This window comes from Phaseolus vulgaris, chromosome 3 (genome assembly GCF_051622355.1).
Source record: "Phaseolus vulgaris cultivar YP4 chromosome 3, ASM5162235v1, whole genome shotgun sequence".
In the NCBI taxonomy this organism is placed as follows: Eukaryota; Viridiplantae; Streptophyta; class Magnoliopsida; order Fabales; family Fabaceae; genus Phaseolus; species Phaseolus vulgaris.
Genome location: NC_143500.1, coordinates 7,416,969 through 7,442,230, shown reverse-complemented (window position 1 = coordinate 7,442,230; position 25,262 = coordinate 7,416,969). Strand labels below are relative to the sequence as shown.

Below are 25,262 nucleotides of genomic sequence, written 5' to 3'. Positions count from 1 at the left end.
CAACAGATTTACTTAAAACTTATAATTTTAACTGTTTTGTAATTTGTAGGAATAAAGTTCTATAAAAATAAAGAAATATATAAATAAAAATTATAGAATAGATGTCAATTAAAACATTATAAACATGTAGATACTGTTTAAGAACATTTTGAAGAATAAGAAAAGGACCGAAAAGGGAAACAGGTATGGGAGCATTGAGTATAGGGACCTACCACTTTGATCGTGTTCCCATATTCTTAAAGATGACAGATAACTATTTAAGGTTATGGTTTTCATATAGGGTACACTATTTACACTTATTACAGAATAATAATAATAACCTAGTACTATATATCCTTCTATATGTTACATGTTACAACAGCTTGGCATTAAAAATGGGAAGGAAGGCATATTGTGAGAAGCTAGGGCTGAAGAAAGGACGATGGACACCAGAAGAAGACAAGAAGCTCCTCGACTACGTTGGGAAGCATGGCCATCGAAACTGGCATTTTGTGCCTGCCAAAGCGGGTAATGTATACAACTTCTCTGTACCTATTTTTTTTTTTTTTCTATATCAATCGATGAGTGTGCATGTTCTTGATATTGAAGAATCGAAGTACATATCCAGATTTTATTTGTTACATGTATACATGTATGATTCACATCTAGGTCTTGAAAGATGTGGAAAGAGTTGCAGATTGAGGTGGATTAACTATCTCAAACCTGATATAAAACGAGGAAACTTCAGCACGGAGGAAGAACACACCATTATTCAACTTCATGCTCTTCTTGGAAACAAGTGATGACCTTTTAGTTTCTTTTGGTTTTGATACTTTCCTGTTGGTAAGTCAAATGAATTTCTGAGAAGCTAATGATGTTTCTCTATTGCATGCACAGATGGTCCATCATAGCAGCCCACCTGCCCCAAAGAACAGACAATGAGATCAAGAACTACTGGAAAACCAACATCAAGAAAAGACTCATCAGAATGAGCTTAGATCCCATTACCATTACCCACAAAACAATAAAACAGAACACATTTGAAGGCTGTGGTGATGGCCAAGACCAGTCCAAGGACACCATCAATATCACGCACGTGGCTCAGTGGGAGAGGGCCCGATTTGAAACTGAAGCCAGAGGATCTATGTTGCAAGTTGGATCTGGATCCTCAAATCTCTCTGGGCTAATCTTAAGCAAGATTCCAACTCAACCTTGTCTTTCATCACATTCAGTGTCCACCGAACACAAGAGAGTGCATAACATGTATGCCCTCGTGCTTACCACAAATCATGATTTTAGGTCATCTGTATCCACTTTGAGCATTCCCAAGCTTCCTGCAGTTTCTAATATTCCACAAATCACCAACACAGAAAGTTTACTTACATATAAGGCTGACAATAATGTCATGGAAGGCTATGTTTCAAACTTACAAGATGATGACATTATGCTGGCTGTGGAAGCATTTAGAACAGCAAGGTCTGAGAGTATTGAAGAGCTGTTCAATGAGTTTACTTCCATGTAGAAGGTCTAATATATCCATTTCTTTAAGAATATGTGTGGTTCAAACAAAATGCGTGACTTTTTATTGTAGGGATTTTCAGTTTCATATTACAAATGTGTGATTTGTAACTTCTTTGTTTAAGTTTGTGTTTCACTCACCTGCTTATCATTATATATCTAATTAGTAATTTAATTTTTATTTACTGATTTTGCGTGGGTTCTTTAAAGATAGGTGACAAGATGGTTTTGTTATCCAGAAACAAATAATTATACTTTTATTATAGTAATACAAGAATATCATTAAATAAAAACTAATTTTATAAATAAAAAATAATTATTTATTATATTAATTAAATTAAATATTAATTTATAGATTAAAAAGTTATGGTAAATACGGTAGTTTTTATTATTAATAAAATTTATAAATTAATTTCTAAATTATATACTTTAGATATCAATAAATCTTTTTAGTCTATAAAATAGTAATTAATTTAGTTAATATATCAACTAATTATTTTTTGTTTTTAAAATTAATTTTTATTTCATAGTTCTATTCAGGGTGTTACATGTTACTATCATCTTTATATACATGTTTTGTTTGCATTTGAGTGATTTTTTTTATCAGTAAAAAAGAATAAATAAATAAATATGAACCACTTAAAGGGTGATCCAACTTATATACATATTAACTGTCCTACTCAAAAGAAAGACTCAGTAACCTTGTTAAAACCACCCAATGAAAGCACTTAAACATAACATTACACACAACCAAAAACTAACAGAGACTTTAAATCGATAAAGGAAAATAGTTATAAAGAATGCTTTAACTAGAGGTTTTTTGGGGGAACCATGAAGTGTTGCAGAAGTAGGAGAAAGCATGTTTACGTGAGAAGGGAGTTGTGTGAATCATGATAGTGACACTAGAATAATGGTTAAAAAAAAGCAATTAATGGGAGATCATATCCAAAGGGAATCTGGGTCTTATAATGTTGTTATATTCTGCTTGTGTAGGTTGTGTTGGTTATTTTTGTTTATTATGTTTCTGTTTGATTCCCTTTTGTCTAAGGATTAGAACACCCTCAAATGCTTCCTTTAATTTAATTAATTCATTGTTAATAAAAAATATATTATTTGCGTAATAGTTTAATTTTTTTTTAAATGCATTACTATTATTCATAACTTTTTTTCTCTAACTCGTAGAGAAAAAAATGAGATATTATTAGTATAATATATATTTATTGGAATCAAAAGATTACTTGCATTAAAAAACACAGTAAACCCTAATTTATATTATCCTTATGGATTTTTAAGGGGAGAAGGTAGTGAGGAAGACTTAAGAAGGTATAAATTTTTCTGGAAAATTAAGGCGCTCCCCTCAGCTCAAGTCACAGCTTGGAGAGTGATTGAAAACAAGGTTGCTTGTAGGGTTAATCTAGAGAGAAGAGGAATCGAGATCGAGAGTAATTTGTGTTGCTTGTGTAGGAGGTCAGAGGAGACAACAAATCATTTGTTTTGCGAATGCAGAGTTGCTTGGCTAATTTGGAATCTCTGTTATAACTGGTTAGGAATAAGATCAATGGATTGTATGGATCCTGGGTCTCATTTTGAACATTTTAAGATTCTGGATGCACCTATTTCAGTTAATCTTATTATGGGAAACCTGTGGATTGCGTTGGTTAGTGAGATATGGAGGCACAAGAATAATTGTTTATTTAAAGGTGGAGTGGTTGATCACACAGAAATTTTCTCTCTAACACAGATTAAGGTTTGGTCATGGATCTCATCAAAGATACCGTCAGCTAATTTCTCATTCTCTGATTGGTGTCTTGAACTCTTGGTATGTATGTATTCTGTTTAGTTTTTATGTAAAAGGTTGTTTCTTGGGTTTCTTTTATTATTGATTGAGATGGGAAAGAGAGTAGGAGGTCTTTTGGTTGATATGTAGATGGAAAGGCTCTTTGAGAAAATCTGTTTTTTTGTATAAGGGTTGGACCACCCCTGAAGTGGTCTTATTTAATTTCATTGCTATTTGCTGATAAAAAAAAATTATCAAAATGGATGGTTTTGGTTTTTTCCCACTAAGACATTAGGATTGCATGTTCCAATCTCAAGTCTTACTAGAATCAATTACCTCGCATCTCAAATATTGTCTAATTTGAAATTTGGAGTTTCGTCACGGTTTTAAATTTAAAAGGTAATGGTTAATGAAACAAAATGTATTTGACCTCAACTTAGCAATGTGGAGCTATTGGGTGTACCAAAATACTTAACAATAAAATTTAAATTTTTGCATGATAGTGCATATTAATTAACTATTAAATCACTAAATTGATATCAAAGCTGAAAATTTTAAAACTACTCTAACCCATCGTTACGTGTGACTGAAAATGATAATACGGGATAAGGAAAATTGCTAACACAGGATTTTTTTCTTTGTATAAAAGAGTTTTATAAATATAAGTTTTCAGTATAAAATGAAGCTGACAAGTTTCGGATGGTATGCTATTAATTGAGAAGTAAATGAAAACAGTGCACGGCCAAAAAAACAAAAACAGAAAAGAGTGTCATCAATAGAGTCATGCATGCATGCAGTATATTAGCACAGTACGATGTGGAAACATGTATGATATGTCTTGATCGATGTCAAAAAATTTCTAAATAAAAGTTTTTATATAATATTTATTACAACTATAATTTTTTACTAAAAAAATATTAGTCTATGTTAACAACCAAGATAAAAATGTTTAGAAAATACAATAAATCTATAAAAACGTGAACTAATCAAGTGTTATCAGTGTCAACAAAGAACAAAGGAAACCACTGAAAAAGCATTAACATTAAAGGACTAAAACAAGTATGGGTTCCTAAATAAAAAATAATTACTCTTGTGAATATGCTTAATCCATCTAAACCTAAACCATAAACCAATTTATGATCTAGGAGCGTTTCCAGATTAGTAGATCTAGAAGTAATATTTTGAAAGAAAAAAAAACTGATTCTGAATTTCATAATTCAAAAGCTTTTCCTGAATGTGAAACATACTTTTGTAAAAAATACATTATAGATTATATAATCTCGAAATCATTTTTGAATCTATGAACAGTTCTGATTATATAATCTAAAATGTATTTTTTTTTAAACTTTAATCTAAAGTACATAATCTGAAAGTCTTTTCTGAATCTGAAAATAGCTTTCAGATTATGTAATTCAAAATGTGTTAAAAAAAGTAAAAAGAAGACCACGTTCCAATCAGTGACAAACCAAATTGAAAAAAAAGAAGCAGTGAAATACAACTAAACTCAACTTTTTCAAACGTAGTATAATTGTATCACAAACAACCTAAAGAACCAAAAAAAAAACATTAAACAAGCATAAATGGGGTGTTGGGGTGCCTAGGGTTCTTGGATTTTTAGTGAGGAAGGAAGAAGGTGAAATATGTGGAATTTAAGAAATTTTTGTAATTTTTTCACTAAAGGATAAAAATGTATTTTCCCATTAAATATGGGTTCCAAGTTCAAGAAGAAGCCGCCTTCACGTGAGCTTCTATAAGTTTATTTCTCACATGATCAAGCAATTTTAAAAAATAAAATTTTCATATTTTTCCTCACAAATGCTACTCCTACTTTCTCTCTAATTTTGTGTTTTCTCATATCTCCACTTGTCTCTCTTTACAAGACAGTAATGTTCTTGCAACATAACTATTATGGAAGGTATTTCACAATCTAGAAATACATTCGAGCTTAGTCAATCCGAAAACCATATGGTACAAGTTTCGATCAAAATACAATTTTTTATCTACAAAACAACTTTTGGATTTCCCAATCTGAGAATTAACCCAATCACTAGACTCTACTTACCAAATTTGGAACCAACTTTTGATTACATAATTCATAACCAATTTGAGTATTTTTTTTTTTTTTACCTTTTGGATTGGCCAATCCGGTACTCTCCCAAATTTGGATACAAATTATAGATTAGTAATCCAAAAATAACATTCTTTACGGATTATGTAATCTTAAATGTTTATTCATAACAGTGTTCCAATTTAAGCAATTTAGAAAGTATAAAAACACTCAAATTGGTTACAGATTCAATGATCCAAAGATATACCGAATTACACAATCCAAAATACATACAGAAACACATCATAAACAACAAAGAAACAAAAAAACCCACCACAAAACAATCACCTCCAACTACCACCAATGCAACTCAACAACACCATGGCAACTCAACAACACAACATGTATAAAGGTTTAGTTAGAATGGATGAGTCTAGCCTCTGAAGGGTGTAATCTTTGATTTTGTAAACGGATTGGGATACCCCTCAAGTATCCCTCTTTTATTCATTTTATTTTTTATTGATAAAAAAAAAACACCACAACAACGAACATCGCCTTCAACACTCCATACATCAACACACCTCCAAAACTAAAACTTCAAATAACTTTTTACATAAAAGAGATTTGTGGAACTATATAAAACTTAACTTATGGAGTGCCCCAATAACATAATGGGCGCACAAAGAAGTCGCCCTTACCTAATTAAGACCCTTATGACCTCTCTTGGCTCACTTTTTCAATGATTCAGGTAAGAGAAGTTACTTAAAATATAATTATTAAGCACGCAACGGTCTTCATAATCTCTATTTTATGAAGTCAGCTTGAAACTTGCAATAGGCCTCTGTTAAGTTAAAAGAATTAAATCAAAACAATAAATTGTGGGTGCAATAGCTACTAATGAGTAGTCCAGAATAGTCCTGGTTATTCTAAATATGAGGTGAATTTGTGATGGTTTGTTACAGGGAGTTTGGTTTATGGGGATGGGGTGGAGATGCTGGATGTGCTCTAAGGGAGATGCAGCCATGAGAACATATAAAAAACGTCCCCATTTGAGCACTGCAAGTTATGAAGATCAGCTAATGACATTACATATGGGTCTGTTGTTATATTTGTGAAGCTGGAACAGTTACTGTGATGTGCAGCTGGAGATGTTGTTTTTGTATTGTTGACCCTCCTTTGTTTGCTCCTGATTTGGTGCTGCTAAGGAAAGGCATCCTTGCTAAATTCATTAGTTGTTGGTGCTTTTTTTTATGCTGTTTGAGGCTTTGGTTTGGTTTTTTTCTGGTTTTTCTTTGTTGTCTTACTAGGTTCACTTATCTCTGGTAATGGTCTAGAGGAGCATGATCGACTAAAACGATTGGAGTTACTGAGTCAGCTGCGATTGGTTGATAGTAAGATGGATTCTCTTTCGAGGCAGAAAGCAAGAGCAAATTGGTGTAAGTTTGGGGACATGAACTCCAGATTTTATCATACAGCTATCAGATGGAGAAGACTGAAGAACGAAGTTAAAGGAGTGGAAGTTGGGGGGCAATGGTGTGAAGAACCGGAAGTGGTTAGAAGGGAAGCAAAGTCTTTGTTTGAAAAAAGGTTCACAGCTACACAAGATTCTGGAGTTAATCTGGGATCTGTGGAGTTTAAATGCCTTCCCCAAGAAATCAGCATAAGTATGGTTGCAAGTTTCACAGAGGAAGAAGTAAAAGAAGCAGTGTGGCAATGTGAAGGAACAAAGAGTCCAGGCCCGAATGGATTCAATTTCACGTTTATCAGGAATTGCTGGGATTGCCTTAAAAGTGACATTATGGAAGCTTTGCACTTGTTCCATGAAAATGGAGTTATACCAAAGGGTTGTAATGCCTCTTTTATAGCCCTGGTACCTAAAGTGTCTGATCCCTTATCTTTAGACCAGTTTAGGCCCATTTCCCTGGTAGGCACTTTTTATAAGATTGTCTCTAAGGTCCTAGCGGGACGTATGAAGGGTGTTCTTCCTTTGGTTATTGATGAAAACCAATCAGCTTTTTTGAAGAATAGAGGTCTGCTAGTGTACTCATGGCAAAAGAGGTGGTGAAGGAGGTTAGGAGGAACCGAAGAAGTGCACTCTGCTTTAAAGTGGACTATGAGAAGGCATATGATTCTGTAAGGTGGAACTTCTTATACGACATGTTACAAAGGCTAGGCTTCCATAGCAATTGGGTGAGGTGGGTTAGAGGGTGCTTGGAATCGGCTTCCATTTCGGTGCTTGTCAATGGAAGCCCAACAGAGGAATTTATCCCGTCAAGAGGGCTGAGACAGGGTGATCCTATGGCTCCTTTTTTGTTTCTCGTGGTTGCTGAAGGTTTGGCTGGGCTTGTGAGACAAGCGACTAAGCTAAAAATGTTAACAGGCGTGAAGGTGGGAAGGAAGGAAATAGAGTGCAGCATGCTTCAATTCGCGGACGACACTTTGCTCATGTGTGAGGATAATTTTTCAAATGTGTTCACGATAAAGACGATCCTAAGATGTTTTGAACTAGTCTCAGGTTTGAAAATTAATTTTCATAAGTCCAAATTGGCAGGGATAAATGTGGATAGGTTCACTCTGGAAACTTATGCCAAGTCTCTCAATTGTTTTACAATGCGCATGCCTTTCAAGTACTTGGGGTTAGAAGTAGGAGGGAACCCGAGGAAGGTACAGTTCTGGGAACCGGTTGTCAATAAGGTCAGAGCTAGGCTTAGCACTTGGAAAGGGAGGTGTTTATCTATGGCGGGTAGGATTTGCCTGATCAAATTTGTGTTCACATCTATTCCCCTTTTCTACTTATCTTTCTTTAAAGCTCCGATCTCGATCCGTAATACAATCACGAGCATCTAAAGGAGTTTTCTGTGGGCCTGGGTAGAGATAATAAATCTATACCTTGGGTAAGTTGGGGGAAAATCTGTAAACCTTTTGAGGAAGGTGGTTTGGGTATCAAGGATCAGGAAATTCAACTATGCGTTGATGGCGAAATGGAAATGGAGGCTAATGAATGATGAGAAGGGGAAATGGAAAGATATTTTGGAGTCCAAATATATGGTCACATCAGATAATTACCAAGTCCGGCCTTGTAATCACTCTTGGTGGTGGAGAGACTTAGAAAAAATATGTAGGGAGGGTAATGGTGTAGGCTGGTTTCAACAAGCTGTTAAATGGAATGTCAGATCTGGGGACTTAGTTCGTTTATGGGAGGATCCTTGGATTAATGACAATAAACTCGAGGATTTATTTCCTAGGTTATACTCTATTTCGCTGAATCAAGGGATGGCGGTGGGTGAAACTGGTTATTGGGATGATCATGGGTGGACCTGGCATTTGAACTGGAGAAGGGAGAGATTTTGCTGGGAGTCGGATGTGGAGGAAGAATTATTAACAATTCTAGCCAGGGAAGTTTTGGTTAAGGATGCTAAAGATTTTATTACTTGGAGTGGGGATTCCAAGGGGTTATTCTCGGTAAAATCAGCATATGGTCTCTTAACCAATCAGGTTTCTGAACCGAGTAATGTTGTTTTTAGTCTGTTATGGAGGACCAAAGCTGTCCCAAAAGTGTTAACCACGGCCTGGAAAATCTTGCTGGACAAAATTCCGACTTATCAGAATCTTGTGGTGCGGGGAATAGTGGTGAATTCACCTCTGTGTGTATTCTGTAACTTGCACGTTGAATCCACACAACATTTGTTTTTGGATTGTGCTTTTGCTTACTGTGTATGGATGATGTGCTACCAATGGATAGGTGTAGTGGGAACACAAAATAGGGACATTTGTAATCACTTTCTGAACTTTCACTTAACTAATATGTCTGAAAAACAGAATCAGGTCTGGAGGGGAGTGTGGGTGGCCATCACACGAAGCATATGGGAGCATAGGAATCATGTTATCTTTAGACAAGGAGTTCCCGATCCCGAAGAAACTCTACAAGCAGCTCAACTTATAGTTTGGCTATGGCTAAAACATAAGGAAAGCTCGTTCTCATACTCTTTCTCTGATTGGATCCTTAACCCACTTCAATGTCTATTGAGTGTTTGTTAAATAGGGGAGGGTTGGTGTATGCTAGTATTTATACACTGTTGTGGGGCTGGTTTGTGGCTGGTTTAGGGTAGTCGGTGGTCGCCGAAGGTATGCATCATCGTCGTTTTTTAAGAAGGCCAACATGATCGCCGGACGATAAAGAGGCGTTCTCCGTGCGTGCGTAGTCGGTGGTCGCCGAATGAAGCGGCGATCTCCGTGCGTGCGTAGTCGGTGGTCGCCGAAGTGGTGCATCATCGCCGTCTTTGAAGAACAGAAGTTCATTGGAAGTGAGGGGCGATGTGGATGAGGACACGTGGAAGGCCAATATGATCGCCAGTCGATAAAGCGGCGCTCTCCATTCGTGCGTAGTCGGTGGTCGCCGAAGGTATGCATCATCACCGTGTTGAAGAAGGTCAACATGATCGTCGGTCGATGTGGCGGCGATCTCCGTGTGTGCGTAGTCGGTGGTCGCCGAAGTTGTGCATCATCGCTGTCTTAGAAGAACAGAAGTTCAGATATTGGAAGTGAGGGGCAATGTGGATGAGGACACGTGGAAGGCTAATATGATCGCCGGTCGATAAAGCGGCGCTCTCCATGCGTGCGTAGTCGGTGGTCGCCGAAGGTATGCATCATCGCCGTTTTTGAAGAAGGCCAACATGATCGCCGGACGATAAAGAGGCGTTCTCCATGCGCGCGTAGTCGGTAGTCGCCGAAGTGAAGCGGCGATCTCCGTGCGTGCGTAGGCGGTGGTCGCTGAAGTTATGTATCATCGCCGTACTTGAAGAACAGAAGATCAGATAGCCGGAAATCGCCGTGGTAGGCACATCGCCGGGTTTCCAGAAAGCTTAATTGAAGCTATTGGAGGTTTACGTATAAAACTGAAGACCTAGGCAGGGGGTATTTTATGTTTACTGTCATAGGAGGTTGAGAGAGGCAGCACTAGCCATTGGGTGTGGAGGTAGCGGAAAGTCACTCTCCAAGTACCATTCAACCTGGTGGGAGGACCTAATGGTTTTATGGTGGTGTGAAATTGTTGTTTAGTGTTTTGAAACAGTCCAGCATTACAATAGTAGTAGAATGGAGCTGTTTTTATGATATATCTTTTTATTCCCTGTTTTGGGATACCTCGTGGAGGTCCTAAAAAACAGGGTTTGGGTTTTGTAAAGGGTTGGGATACTCCTTTTGTATCCCCTTAATTTAATTTAATTCTTTGCTGATAAAAAAAAAATCTCTGGTAATGGTTTCTTTATGTGTTAACTTTGAGTTTGTTGGGGCCGTAAAGGGCTGTACTGTAGGCTTTTATATACAGGTTGGATATTTTGTTATTCATTGCTAAAAAACAAACAACGGTCTTCTTGATAAAAAAATATATCAAAGCTTTAAAAGCTTAAATTAAAATTCTTAATTCAATTTCTACTTACATTATTAACACATTTTCCAAGAGTCCTTGTTAATAATATTAGTGGTTACTAGATGAGCAAGATCATCCCTCATTTCTATGGCTTTTTTTTCATCGAAAGACCTTATCTAATGAACTGTTTTGCAACAGCATGAAATTATGGACTTCGTATTTGTGCACTAACCAAACCTATCCACCACATTTTACCCCTTTATTCATACGTCAGTATTAACTAATATTGATAAGGATCGACAAGAGAATCAACCCATCATACCTCAAAATAATTTAGAGCCAGTTTCATATCGGTAATATGGTATACTCCAAAAAATATCTAAAGAAAAATGATTTCAACCTTAAAACCAAAACATTTTTCAGGTAATGATTTGATCTAGTGATGATTTTGTTTATTCAAAAATCCAACCCATCAACAATAACTGCAACAATTCTCTGTCCACGACAACCTCATTAACAGCAGGAGTTTCTTTTATAGTGTCGTCCTTTTCTTCTTTCAACTGAGCATCGGCCTTGGATTCTTGCAACATAAGATGACCATTTTAAAAAGGTACTCGTAGATGGTTTAAGACAAAAGATAAAGAAAAAGAATAAGCAAAGTGAAAAACCAATGAATAGTATCAACAAGGACCACCAACTGCCGTGAATGAATGATCCTTCTTAAGAACCGCAAATCTTAGGAAATTGAACACGTGAGGGATGCGATCATCAACAATTCTATCAGATGATAGCTCTTCCAGTGCAGGCCATTCATCAAGATTATCTAAAAGAGTGAAAACACAAGATAATTTATCTAACCGTACAAGCAACAAGGCCCACAGACAATCTGTTCTGATATTTGCAGACATCTTCCAGATGTTTCAAAACCTAAAGTAATCAGTAACAAATATTAGAGCTGAGGGATAAAAAGGCAGGTTGTGTATAAGCATGTTCCCAAAAACAGCTCGTATTAATTAATCCCATAAAACATAAAATCATATGAAGTTTATAAAATCACGATAGAGTTTTAACAAAATAAATTAATAAACTGAATTTTATCTAATCATCTGCATATCTCTTTGTATGCCAATTTAGTTTGCAATTTACAATAATTGACTTCGTTTAATTTAGTGTAATAAATATCAACCACCCCATACTGCATTCTTATATTTAGAGCTTTAGTATCACAGTATTAGGGCATGATTCTTTATTAGTTACAAGATATAAAATAGAGAAAAACATAGACTACAATTCAGTGGTGAACAACATACTTTAGCATTCCAAATTGTATTTCCTGGTTCTGAATTTGGAGATTGTCCCAGCAAAAGCTTGCTGGTGGGGTCTCTAGGCTCAGTACCACTTTCTTCTTCAACATACTCGTGCTCAAAACTGCTAAACACATTGTTGGTTTTCCTTTTAATTTTTCAAATGCAATGAGTTACCGAATACATGCCAGAAAATGCAGAAATGATTATAAACATGAATCAAAATAGATGGGTATAATTGTATCACCAACAACCTAAAGAACCACAAAAAAACCTTGAACAAGCATAGATGGGGTGTTGGGGTGCCTAGGGTTCTTGGATTTGCCGTGAGGAGAAAGAAGTGAGGAAGGAAGGTGAATTTTTTCATTAAAGGATAAAAATGTATTTTTATATTAAGTATGGGTGTCAGGTTCAAGAAGAAGCAGCCTTCACGGGAGCTTCTATAAGTTTATTTCTCACATCGTCAAGCAATTTTAAGAAATAAAATTATCATATTTTTCCTCACAGATGCTAGTCCTACTTTCTCCCTGATATTGTTTCCTAATTTTGTGTTTTCTGGTATCTCCACTTGTCTTTCTTACGAGACAGTAATGTTCTTGCAACATAACTATTCTGGAAGGTATTTTACAATCTAGAAATACATTCCAGCTTAGTCAATCCATAAACCATATGGGACAAGCTTCAATCGAAATATAATTTCTTTTCTACAAAACAACTTTTGGATTGGCCAATCTGAGAACTAACTCAATCACTAGACTTTACTTACCGAATTTGGGACCAACTACTGACTACATAATTCATAACCAATTTGAGTATTTTTTGTATTTTTCAGATTGGCCAATCCGATACTCTCTCCTGAATTTGGATACATATTATAGATTAATAATCCAAAAATAACATTCTTTACGAATTATGTAATATGAAATGTTTATTCATAACACTGTTCCAATTTAGCCAATTTAAAAAGTACAAAAACACTCAAATTGGTTAAAAATTCTGTAATCCAAAGATATACCGGATTACAAAATCCAAAATACACAGAAATACATAATAAATAACGGAGAAACAAAAAACTCACCATAGAAAAGTCACCTCCAACTACCACCAATGCAACTCAACAACACTATAGCAACGAACATCGCCATCAACACTCTCTTCCAACACCAACACACCTCCAAAACCAAAACTTCTAATAACTTTTTACACAAAGATTTTTATTTTGATCAAGAATAAAAATGAATTAAAGGAACACTTTTGACTTAGGGCAACATAAAGCTATCCTAAGACCCCTCCAAAAAATAACTTTTACATTACAACTCCCTTAAACCACAAAGAAAAGAACAAACCCATCTAGATTCTACTATGAGCCAAGTCCAGGGGATCAAAAAAGACAGGAAGCACTAAAGAACAGTTGCCTCTAAAAGACAAAAAGCCATTGCACTCACAACAGATTTTGCACTCCTTGTGATCCAAAATCTTCCTTCCAACACCAGCTGGGAGTGGAGTAGAGAGTGTTGCAGCCCTCAAAAACCAAAACCAACAGCACTTGCAGCCCTCAAAAAGATATTTGTGGAACTATAAAACTTAACTTATGGAGTGCCCAAGAACATAATGGGGTGCAAAAGAAGCCACCCTTACCTAATTAAGACCCTTATGACCTCTCTTGGCTCACTTTTTCAATGATTCAGAAAAGTAGAAAGTAAGAGAAGTTACCTAAACAATAATTACTAAGCAAGCAACGGTCTTGATAAAAAAAAATCAAAGGCTTTAAAATCTTAAATTAAAATTCTTAATTCAATTTCTACTTACATTATTAACACATTTTCTAAGAGTCCTTGTTAACAATATTAGTGCCTTAGGAGATTAGCAAGATCATCCCTCATTTTTATGGCTTTACTTTCATCGAAAGACCTTATCTAGTGGACTGTTTTGCAACAGCATGGAATTATAGACTTCGTATTTGTGCATTAACCAAACCTATCCACCACATTTTACCCATTTATTCATACGTCAGTATTAACTAATATTGATAACGACAAGAGAATCAACCCATCATACCTCAAAATAATTTAGAGCCAGTTTTATATCGGTAATATGTTATACTCCAAAGAAATATCTAAAGAAAAATGATTTCAACTTAAAACCAAAACAATTTTCAGGTAATGATTTGATCTAGTGATGATTTTGTTTATTCAAAAATCCAACCCACCAATACAAAAGTAGCATGCCATGAAAAAATAAAGAAAAAAGTAACAAGAGATTAAAAGTAGTCAGAAAAGTTTACTGTCATGAACTTGGAAGTATAATCCTGGATTTTGTAAACACCAATGAGGTTCAAACGCTTCATGCATAACGCTACTGCCAAAAGGTTAGTGATTCACAGGTGTTGAATGAGTATAGACTTATCTCATTAGTGGGATGCATATATAAAATTGTGGCTATGATTCTGTCAATAAATCTTATTTGGAAAAAGTCATTGATCAAAGACACTCAGTTTTTCAAGAGGAAAGGGGGCTTAATGCACAATATTTCGGTTGCAAATGAAAATTTATAAGAAATAAAGAGAAATAAAAAAGAATTTTTTTTTATAAAGGTGGACTATGAGAAGACATATAACTTGTGACGTCGGATTTTTTATTATATGATGGAGACTAGATTTTTGTGAGAAATTGATATATTGGATGAAAGGATGCTTAGAATCTTCCTCTGTTTTGGTTTTAGTTAATGAGAGTCAAACTAAAGAATTTAGTCCACAAAAGGGTCTAACACAGGATTATCCTTTGTCCTCTTTTCTATTTTTAGTTGCATGGGGTAGTAAGAGGTAAAAGTGAATATGCTTCAATATTCATATGATACGTTGTTATTTTGTAAGTCAGACTCAGAATGTTCTTCTTATTAAATCGATTCTGAATTGTTTTAAATTAGCTTTAGGCTTAAAAGATGAATTATTCTAAAAGTAGAGCTTTGGAGGAGTAGGCATGCAAGAAAGATTTTTGTATTTCATATGCCTCAATACTTAAAAGTGTTTTACAATGAAAATCCCTTTTACATATTTGGAAATGGTAGTTGGAGGGAATTATAGAAGATATAAGTTCTAGGAAGGGCTGATAGAAAAAATAAAGAAAAGGTTACAAGTGCGGAAAGGTAAAAATTTGACAATGGCATGAAGAATTTGTTTTCTTAAATCGGTATTAACTTCTCTACCTTTATTTTACTTATCTTTATTCAATATGTTTGTTGTTGTGATAGAAACAATAAAATAGATTCAAAGAAAATTTCTATAGGGTTGGGAAATGGAGGGCAAAACAATTGTGTGGGTGTCATGGGATAAAGTTTGCTCTTTTAAGGAAGAAGGTGGTTTATAGATAACAGATGTAATATTTTTCAATTTTTCACTTATAGAGAAAAGGATATAGAGATTAAATTTTGTAAAAGATGGCCAATGGAAAGATTATAGTCTAAATATTGGGGGTGAAGGGATCTAAAATATCAAACAAAAAGAAATTTTTTTGGTGGAGGGATTTGAAGAGGATATGGGTGTTGAAAGAATGGGGGAATAAGTTTGAGGATAATATTAAGATAAATGATTAGTTGATATGACACTTAGTATAAAGTTCCCGAAATTATTCTTTTTAACTAATGCCAAATATGTCAAACTAAACTAATTGGGTAGATGGTCCAATAATGAATGGAAATTGAGTTTAGAATGGAGGAAGAGGTTGTTTTGAGTGGGAATTAAACCTTCTATCTCGACTAATGGATTATGGAAAGAAGGGGAGTCCATGAAATATACAGTTAAATATGCTTATAAAATTTTTAGGAAATCTTTGAGCGTAGAGCATACGGATGTATATAATTTTTTTCTGGAAAATTAAGGCTTTACCATTTCTACAAATAATAGCACAAAGAGTGTAAGAGAAAATTTGACTAGGTGACGGATTTTTTGGAAATGAATGTTTCTGTTGTGAGTGGGGAGAAGGAGGTGACAAACTCTCATTTTTTTCACTCGTATAGTAGCTTGGCTTACAATAAGGTGATAAGATTATCTTTATCTTTAGAGTGGACCAAAATGAAGCTGACAAGTTTGGGATGGTATGCTATTAATTGAGAAATAAATGAAGTAATTGAGAAGTAACAATAAACAGAAAAGAGTGTCATCAAGAGAGTCATGCATGCAATATATTAGCATATAGTACGATGGGGAAACATGTGTGAAAGGTCTATATTAGCACAGTACGATGTGGAAACATGTGTGAAATGTCTCGATCGTTGTCAAAAAATTTCGTAAATAGAACTTTGCATACAAAACATGTCGTTTCACCAGAAGCAGTCTCCCCCGTTTTTTTCTCAGCACTCTTGCCTTCATCGCCAATGTCAGAACCTTCATTTTTGGTGGTTTTATTGTTATCCACTCCAGGTTGTTCCTCTTAAAAGCCAAAAAAAATATAACAAACACAAACTTAAAAATGTGACATGCTTTGATGAAGTTTCGATCAGGCAGGCATACACTATAAATGAATACATAAGATGACCATTTTAAAAAGGTACTAGTAGATGGTTTAAGAAAAAAAATATAAAGAAAAAGAATAAGCAAAGTGAAAAACCAATGAATAGTATCAACAAGGACCACCAACTGCCATGAATAATGTATGATCCTTCTTAAGAACCTCAAATCTAAGGCCATTCATCAACAACAATTCTATCAGATGATAGCTCTTCCAGTGCAGGCCATTCATCAAGATTATCTAAAAGAGTGAAAACACAAGATAATTTATCTAACCGTACAAGCAACAAGGCCCACAGACAATCTGTTCTGATATTTGCAGACATCTTCCAGATGTTTCAAATCCTAAAGTAATCAGTAACAAATATTAGGGTTGAGGGGTTGTATAAGCATGTTCCCAAAAACAGCTCGTATTAATTAATCCCATAAAACAGAAAATCATATGAAGTTTATAAAATCACGATAGAGTTTTAACAAAATAAATTAATAAACTGAATTTTATCTAATCATCTTCATATCTCTCTGTATGCCAATTTAGTTTGCAATGTACAATAATTGACTTCGTTTAATTTAGGGTAATAAATATCAACCACCTCATACTGCATTCTTATTTATTTATTATTACTGACAGCACAACCGGTAAAAACCGGCAAAAAAAAAAGTTGCAGAGTTTGTTTCCTACACCCTTAGGAGCTTTGCTGCCAAGCTTATTAATTACTTGTACACTCATTCACATTGCCTCTGATACACCTTGGCTGTTTCCTTCCAATTATTAACTCTGCCGTGCCTTCGCTACTTCTAGTTCTTTGTATTCACAGTTTGCTGAAAGTTTGCTCTTAATTATTTGATACAAAGAATGTTGTCCCATAACACTATTACTCTTTGGATTAGAAGGTTTATGAAATTTTGATACTTAATTCTTATTCTGTAATGAGTCTAACTTCTACAACTTTATCTTTTCAAGCCCTATTGACCGTTTAAAGTCTGATATTGTTATTGTTGACCATCTACTACCTATTTCCAACTTATACATATTTTTAACTTACTTTTAACTTATATATATATATATATAATTCAAATACAACAACTTTAGTAACAAGTAATAGCAAATAATGCAAACACGTAGGAAATGAAGAAAGATGAACAGTAGAATTATCCATGAATACTTGCAAGCAACTCTTAATTAAATATGAAAATATGAAATATTGTGAATATGCCAAAGTAATGATATCGGAAGGACAAGATAAGGCAGTATTGTGTTGGTCCTCAGGTGCTATATGAATCTGCATGAAAATCTATCAAGGAATAAACATTGGAAGAAGATTTCTTTCGTTGGTTACGTTTAGTACACTGTTTAAATGTACTTTTGCTTAAGGAAACAAGGTACGTGAAACTTTAGTCCTTCATTCCAACTCATCTTGTATTGTATTTCATCGTAAGACCACCATTTATGTACTGCATTATTGGATCTGTCACAGCAACAGATTTACTTAAAACTTATAATTTTAACTGTTTTGTAATTTGTAGGAATAAAAATTATAGAATAGATTCTATTTTGCAATTAAAGCATTATAAACATGTAGATACTGTTTAAGAAAATTTTGAAGAATAAGAAAAGGACTGAAAAGGGAAACGGGTATGGGAGTATTGAGTATAGGGACCTACCACTTTGATCGTGTTCCCATATTCTTAAAGATGACAGATAACTATTTAAGCTTATGGTTTTCATATAGGGTACACTATTTACTCTTATTACACAATAATAATAAGTATGTGTTTATGATCAAGAACCACTGGAAAACCAACATCAAGAAAAGACTCATCAGAATGATGACATTATGGTGGCTGTGGAAGCCTTTAGAACAGCAAGAGTTGTTCAATGAATTTACTTCCATGTAGAAGGTCTAATATATCCATTTCTTTAAAAATATGTGTGGTTCAAACAAAATGTGTGACTTCTTATTGTAGGGATTTTCAGTTTCATGTTACAAACTTCTTATTGTAGGGATTTTCAGTTTCATATTACAAATGTGTGATTTATAACTTCGTTGTTTAAGTTTGTGTTTCCCTCACCTGCTTATCATTATATATCTAATTTATAATTTAATTTTTATTTACTTATTTTCTTGTAGCGTGTGTTCTTTAAAATAGGTGGCGATATGGTTTTGTTATCAAGAAAAAAATAATTATACTTTTATTATAGTATTACAAGAAAATTATTAAATAAAAACTAATTTTATAAACAAAAAATAATTAATTATTATATTGACTAAATTAGATATTAGTTTATTGATTAAAAAATTATGGTATTTACGGTAGTTTCTATTATTAATAAAATTTATAAATTAGTTTCTAAATTATATACTTTAGATATCAATAAATCTTTTTAGTCAATAAAATAGTAATTAATTTAGTTAATATATCAACCAATTATTTTTTGTTTTTAAAATTAATTTTTATTTAATAGTTCTATTCAAGGTGTTACATGTTACTATCATCTTTGTATATATGTTTTGTTTGCATTCGAGTGATTTTTTTTATCAGCAAAAAAATAAATAAATAAATATGAACCACTTAAAGGGTGATCCAACCTATATACATATTAATTGTTCTACTCAAAAGAAAGACTCAATAACCTTGTCAAAACCACCCAACGAAAGCACCTAAACATAGCATTACACACAACCAAAAACTAACATAGACTTTAAATCGACAGCAAACACGTCAACAGATCAAGACCCCAATAAGAAAAGGAAAAACAAGTAGAAGCAAAATAAGAAGTGATCTAAGACCAAGTCTTTAATTGAGCCAAAGAAAAGATTTCAAAGTGATCAATCGTTCCACCCTTAATAATGTGATTATTCCTATGCCTCCAAATCACGCCAATGATTGCAACCCAAACAACAGGATGAACAATCAACTGTAACCCCACGTCTAACCAGATTAGCCTTAGAAGCAATTGAATTACCCAGCACCCTCCAAGCAATAAAGAGAGCATAAAGTAACGCTTTAATCTTTAAAAAATCTTTGAACAAGGGCGAATTTTCGCTTATGCAAGACTTCCTTAAAATATTGTAGACCGAACTGACTGATTACCCCGAATTCACATCAACCTTCCACACCCAGCTAACATCCTTACCCAAGACAAGATGCGAGCCTTGAAGTTCCTGCAAAAGCTGAAATTCCTAAGTCGTTTCCTAATCGAACAAGTCTCTTCTCCCCTTAAGAACCCAATTCCAAGAGTCGGAGGCCCACTCCCCAAAACAATCCAAGCAAACTCCATTACATCCGAGTGAATAATATTCACTCGAATTTAAAAAGAACAAAATTTTCGTTTGCATCCATTCATTTGCGAATAGTGAAAAGCAATCATTTGCGAAAGAAGAATAAAAACAACCCTATGTGTGAAGCAAAGAAAACTAAAAAAAATTATATAATATTATTAAAAACTCAAAATTACCCTTAATTGTGTTTTTATATATATATAAAATAACATGTTATATATATTACAATAATAATAAATTATAAACAATAATAATAAAAATAAATATAAATATAAATTACATATTTAATAATAATTAAAATGAATTTATAAAATAATAATATCAAATTAATTTTAATTTTGATTTGATTTTATGAAAATATTTTTTATATGTATTAATAATAAAAATAAAATTATTAAATAAAAATAAATATTTTTTACATCAAATATTTTAATTAACTCAAATCTACAAAAAAAAATATCTCATATTTTATTATTCAAATATTTTTAAAGATAAGGATAAATTTGTAAACTTACACATTTAAAAAAAAAATCTTCTTACGACCATCATATTACTCACAAACTTCAATAAATTTTCTTCACAAATCCACTCTAACATATTTTAATCCAAACAACCCCATTTTTTTTACACTTTCCTCTCAAATCACTTCAAATTCACTCTCTTAAATTCTCTCCCAAATCCAAACACAACAATAGTATTTAGCCACTTCCATGGAAAACCATGCAATGAAAAAGAGATGTATGTATGCATTGTTTTGGAAGTTAGGGTGTGGAAATTAGTAATAAGAAAAAGTTTTGGAATCTTTATAAAAGTTTTGGGTGATAAAAAAAAGTTTTAGAAAAAGTTTTCAAAAATAATTAGGAATAAACTAATTTTTGGTTACCAAAAATATTTTCAAAAATAATTGGAAATAATGAGAATATAAAAACTTATTTTTATTCTGAAGGATAATTGTGACGGTTGAAAATGACATATTTTGAAAGATAATTGTAGCGGTTAGTCAAATGTCGTATTATACTGAAATTTGTGGCGATTATTAATAACCGCCATATTAAAACAATCATTTTTTACACGATTTTTTTGTAGTGATAATTTTTTAACCTTCCTCCATCTTTAAGATAAATAATAAAATAATAATATTTTTATTTTCATAGTTAATTATCTTAAATTATTTTATATTTTAAAATAATAAAAATATCATATCATTATAATGTTAGGTATAGTTAACAAAAGTTGGTGTTTATGAATCATAATGTTGGGTATAATTAACAAAGGCTTATGGGTGGTCCTATGGAGTTGGAATAGCATCTGGGTTGATGGTTCGGTGCAGGAGAGAGTTGGGCAGGGTGAAACTGCCTCCTTTCAAAGGCCTGAATAGAAGTAGGATAGAGCAAGTGTAGTAGGAATGTATGTAGCTATGAAGTAGCATAGGTGAAGCAGAGGTGGAGATGTTGTGGTATGCAGGAGCTTTGTTCTAAAGCTGTTCTGTACAATAATTGTGGTGGACCACATGTGCTATCTCGTAGGATAGTGGAGCTCTTTATCGCAAAATCCCAGTAAGTTTGGTGGGTTGGATGGAGGATAACGAAGTTCTGCTGGTGTTAGAAAAGCCAAGACGCATAGTTTTGATGTTGTCTCTAAAGAAATATAAACAGTTGCTGGTTTGACATTTTTCTGGTTTTGGCTAAGGGTAATTCTGGTGAGCATTTGGTGAGCACGTTCGGCTGATCCAAGCAAGGGTAAGTGGGATGTTAGGTTCGTGCTCATAACAGTGAATACAAACATAATAGGTAAAACACTTATTCAGGCTGTTTGTAGGGGGTGTTTTTAAGCTGTTGTGATGAGAAAGTGTGCTTTGATTCCTGTTTAGGAGTATGGTATTGCAGTTGTTTTATCTTTGCTATGTCTAGTCTCTTAGGCTATGTTAGTTGTTTGTAGGGGCTTCCCATGCTGATTTTTTTTTGTTTTCATGCTCTTTAAGCTAGATGTTTGGTGGTTTTGTATAAGGGTTGGGACACCCCTAAAGTGTCCCTTTTTAATCTACTTTTTCTTTGCTGATAAAAAAAAATAATCATCTTCCTTATTTTTAATCTACCACTTTCCAGTGCATTTTTAGAAAAAGTTATGCACTTCACAAATTTTTGTTAATCTTTCTTTTTCTTGGGATAGATTAAAAGTAAACTTTAGAAAGGGTCTATAAATTTAAAGTACAATGGCATCTAACATTCTAATAAATTTATACAACTATTTAACACTTATTCACTAGTGCATAAAGGCAAAACAAAGGTGGTTAATTTATATTTAAAACGGTGACTATATAGCCGCATTTGTTGTACTCGTAGTCTTAAATCGAAGATATAAGAAGGCGGTTAAATAGTCGCATTCGTAAATGCCATTTATAAGTGCGGATATGGTAAATAGTTGAATTCGTATATGCATGTGAATGATTTTATAGAGGGAGGAGTAACGCATTTACGAATGCGGCTATTACCATAGTCGCATTATAAATGGCATTTACAAATGTGGCTATGGTTGACGTCAAAGCATTCGGACCAGAAGTCATTCCAGTGTTGACGTCAATGTCAACACGTATCTTCTCAATAGCAGCACGTCTCAATGAGAGATGCTTCAATCTAGTAGGTCCTCTGTTGCCTCGTCCGGATCGGAGTCTGATTGGAGTTTAATTGTCATCCATATCTCTGTTAAAAAAATTAGGTAACAAAGATTAGTTAGTTTATTTGCATCGAAAGAACATCATATAAAACAAATACATAAAATTTTAAATGCGTATTATCAAAAATATTTCTAAATTTATTACCATAGTGGGTTGAATGTTCATATGTAAATTCCTTCATTGTGATCTTTATGGGTTGCATGTACAACATCAACTACATCGTCATTTTCAGATAACCTTTCAAAATTTTCATATACAGCTCAATAGGATACATCCATCTTAAGTACGTTGGTCCACATAATCTAACCTCTATTACAAGATGCACAACTAGATGAACCATGATGTCAAAAAAAGATGGAGGGAAAAACATCCTCAATTCACACAAGAAAACAACAATTTCATCTTCAAGTTCATCTAGTTTTAATGGATCAATGACTTTACTACAGATGGAAGAGAAGAATGAGCACAAATGGGTTATGGTATGTCTAACATTTTTTGGTAAGATCCCACGAATAGCTACCGGCAGCAACTGTTGCATCAAGATGTGGCAATCATGAGACTTCAACCCAATTAACTTCAAATCTTGCATTGACACTAGGCTTTTCACATTTGAGGAATGTCCTTGTGGCACTTTCACACTCTTTAGACATTGACAAAAACTTACTTTTTCATCTTTTGACATGGTGTAACAGGTTGGGGGCAAATATGTACGCTTACCCATTTCTATCGGTGCCAACTAGCCTCAGATGTTCAACTCAATCAAATCTAAACGAACATTTAGACCATCCTTCATCTTCTCGTTAGTGTTAAGAAGTGTACCAATTAAGCTATCACACACATTCTTCTCAACATGCATTACATCTATACAATATTTGACTTCTAACCTTAACTAGTATGGAAGATCAAAGAAGATTGATTTTTTCTTCCAAATGTTTGTCACAGATGACTTTTTTTTTACTTACCGAAGGTGTGCTCTATGTTATTTACCTTTTTGTAAACCTCAACACCAGTTAATGGAGTTGGTGGACCACTAGTCTTTTGATGTCCATTAAAGGTTTTTTTTCAACCTCCGATAAGGATGGTTACTTTGAAGAAACCTCTAATGTCGAAGATATATTGTCTTCCTTCCATGTTTCAATTATTGAAAAGAGGTGTCTTCTTCACATATTGGACATGCTTTATGACCCTTAACACTACCATATGTCGGAAATTCATTGATGGTGCAAAATAACATGGCATGCAACTTGAAAGTTTCATTAGCAAATTCGTCAAATACTTTAACACCCTGATCCCACATTAACTTCTAATCTTCAATTATTAGATAAACATTTATGTCATTCCCTGGTTGTTTCAGACTGGATATCATCGTAGACAACATCATGTATTTTCGTTTCACACAATCCATGAGGTAAGTTGTAAATAACTAGTAAAACATGTCATGAACTGTGATTTGTACTCATATTACCAAACGGATTCATTCCCTGTGTAGCTAAACCAAGTCAAATATTTCTTGATTCTTTACCAAACTCTGGAAACTCATCATCAAATTTCTTCCATTGAATAGAATTAGCTGGATGTCGGTACATGACATCACATTTCCTCTCATTTGCATGTCATCTAAGATTCTTAGCATCATTTAGGTTTGCAAACAAACGCTTCATCCTTGGAATGATGGGAAGATACCACATAACCTTCATTAGAGATCCATGCTTTTATATCTCTTCAATAGTATCATCATCTTTTTGTTTCAACTTATAATGTGATAACCCACACCTCGGATAACTTTTCAACAATTCAAAATTTCCTGTATAATATACAATCATTAGGACTTGCATGTATCTTTTTATACTCCATGGACAAAGAATCTTTTTGGCCTCATAATTACGATTAGGTAGATTATTTTCCTCTGGAAGCATATCCTTCAACAACTGAAGCAATTCTATGAAGCTTTTATCAACCCATCCATTTATTGCCTTCAAATTCATCAATCTTAATATTGTCGATAACCGTGTGAAGTTAGTTGATCCAGGATAAAATGGAGTCTCTGCATCGATTGACATACTTCCATATCCATGCGCTTCTGCAAAAGACTCAGCTCCCACATCATGAATCATGTCCTCCAATTGATCATCATTTACATCATCATGTATTGCATCATCCATGTTGGACCCCACATACTCTTCAATTATGGAAACACGTGGTAAATTTAATAATTTACCATGCCATGTCCAAGTTGTATAAGATCGAAGAAACCCATCACATAGAAGGTACTCCCTAATTATCTTAACATCTAGTATCCTTCCATTCAAACAGTTAACACAGGGACACCTGATATTTGCTCCATCATGACCACTATTATTCACGTTATGTTGCGCAAATTGTATAAATTTGTTTACTCCTTTTTCATACCCATCACTTATATGAACAAAATTAATCCAATTTCGATCCATTATATTTTGTAATAGTCATTCAAGTGTTTCTAATAAGTGTTCTATCTCACGCGTTTGCCGAGGGTCGAACACCCCCGAACTCAATACCAGCACGTATCAATTAACGAGGGTCGAAAATCCTCGGACTCAAAACCAACACGATAATTTTATTCTAAACTAGCAACTAATATAATATAAATTAATAATAAATACAAATTATAATAAATACTAAATAATATAAACTTTTAAAAATACAAATTATAATAAATAAATAATAAACAAATTCATAACATTAAAAATATTCAAAAAAATTTAAAACACCACCAACCTTGTGCGTGAAGGCAATGTTGGTGAAGAGTGGCACAGGACTAGCAGCAA

At 33.8% G+C, this 25,262-nt stretch overlaps 1 protein-coding gene across 1 annotated transcript; it reads left to right on the top strand.

Annotated features, from left to right (window-relative positions):
- The first annotated feature begins 374 nt into the window (after positions 1-374).
- On the top strand, positions 375-1,501 carry LOC137839006 (transcription factor MYB106). Its single transcript, XM_068648136.2, has 3 exons — positions 375-507; positions 649-778; positions 877-1,501. The coding sequence occupies exons 1-3, from the start codon at positions 375-377 to the stop codon at positions 1,499-1,501; spliced, it is 888 nt and encodes a 295-aa protein (XP_068504237.2).
- The last annotated feature ends 23,761 nt before the right edge of the window (positions 1,502-25,262 follow it).

Excerpts from the sequence above, each read along its gene's own strand:
- LOC137839006 (XM_068648136.2), top strand. The coding sequence starts at position 375 with ATGGGAAGGAAGGCATATTGTGAGAAGCTAGGGCTGAAGAAAGGACGA. Across the intron at positions 508-648 it reads TTTTGTGCCTGCCAAAGCGG|GTCTTGAAAGATGTGGAAAG; the intron begins GTAATGTATACA and ends ATTCACATCTAG. Across the intron at positions 779-876 it reads CATGCTCTTCTTGGAAACAA|ATGGTCCATCATAGCAGCCC; the intron begins GTGATGACCTTT and ends TTGCATGCACAG.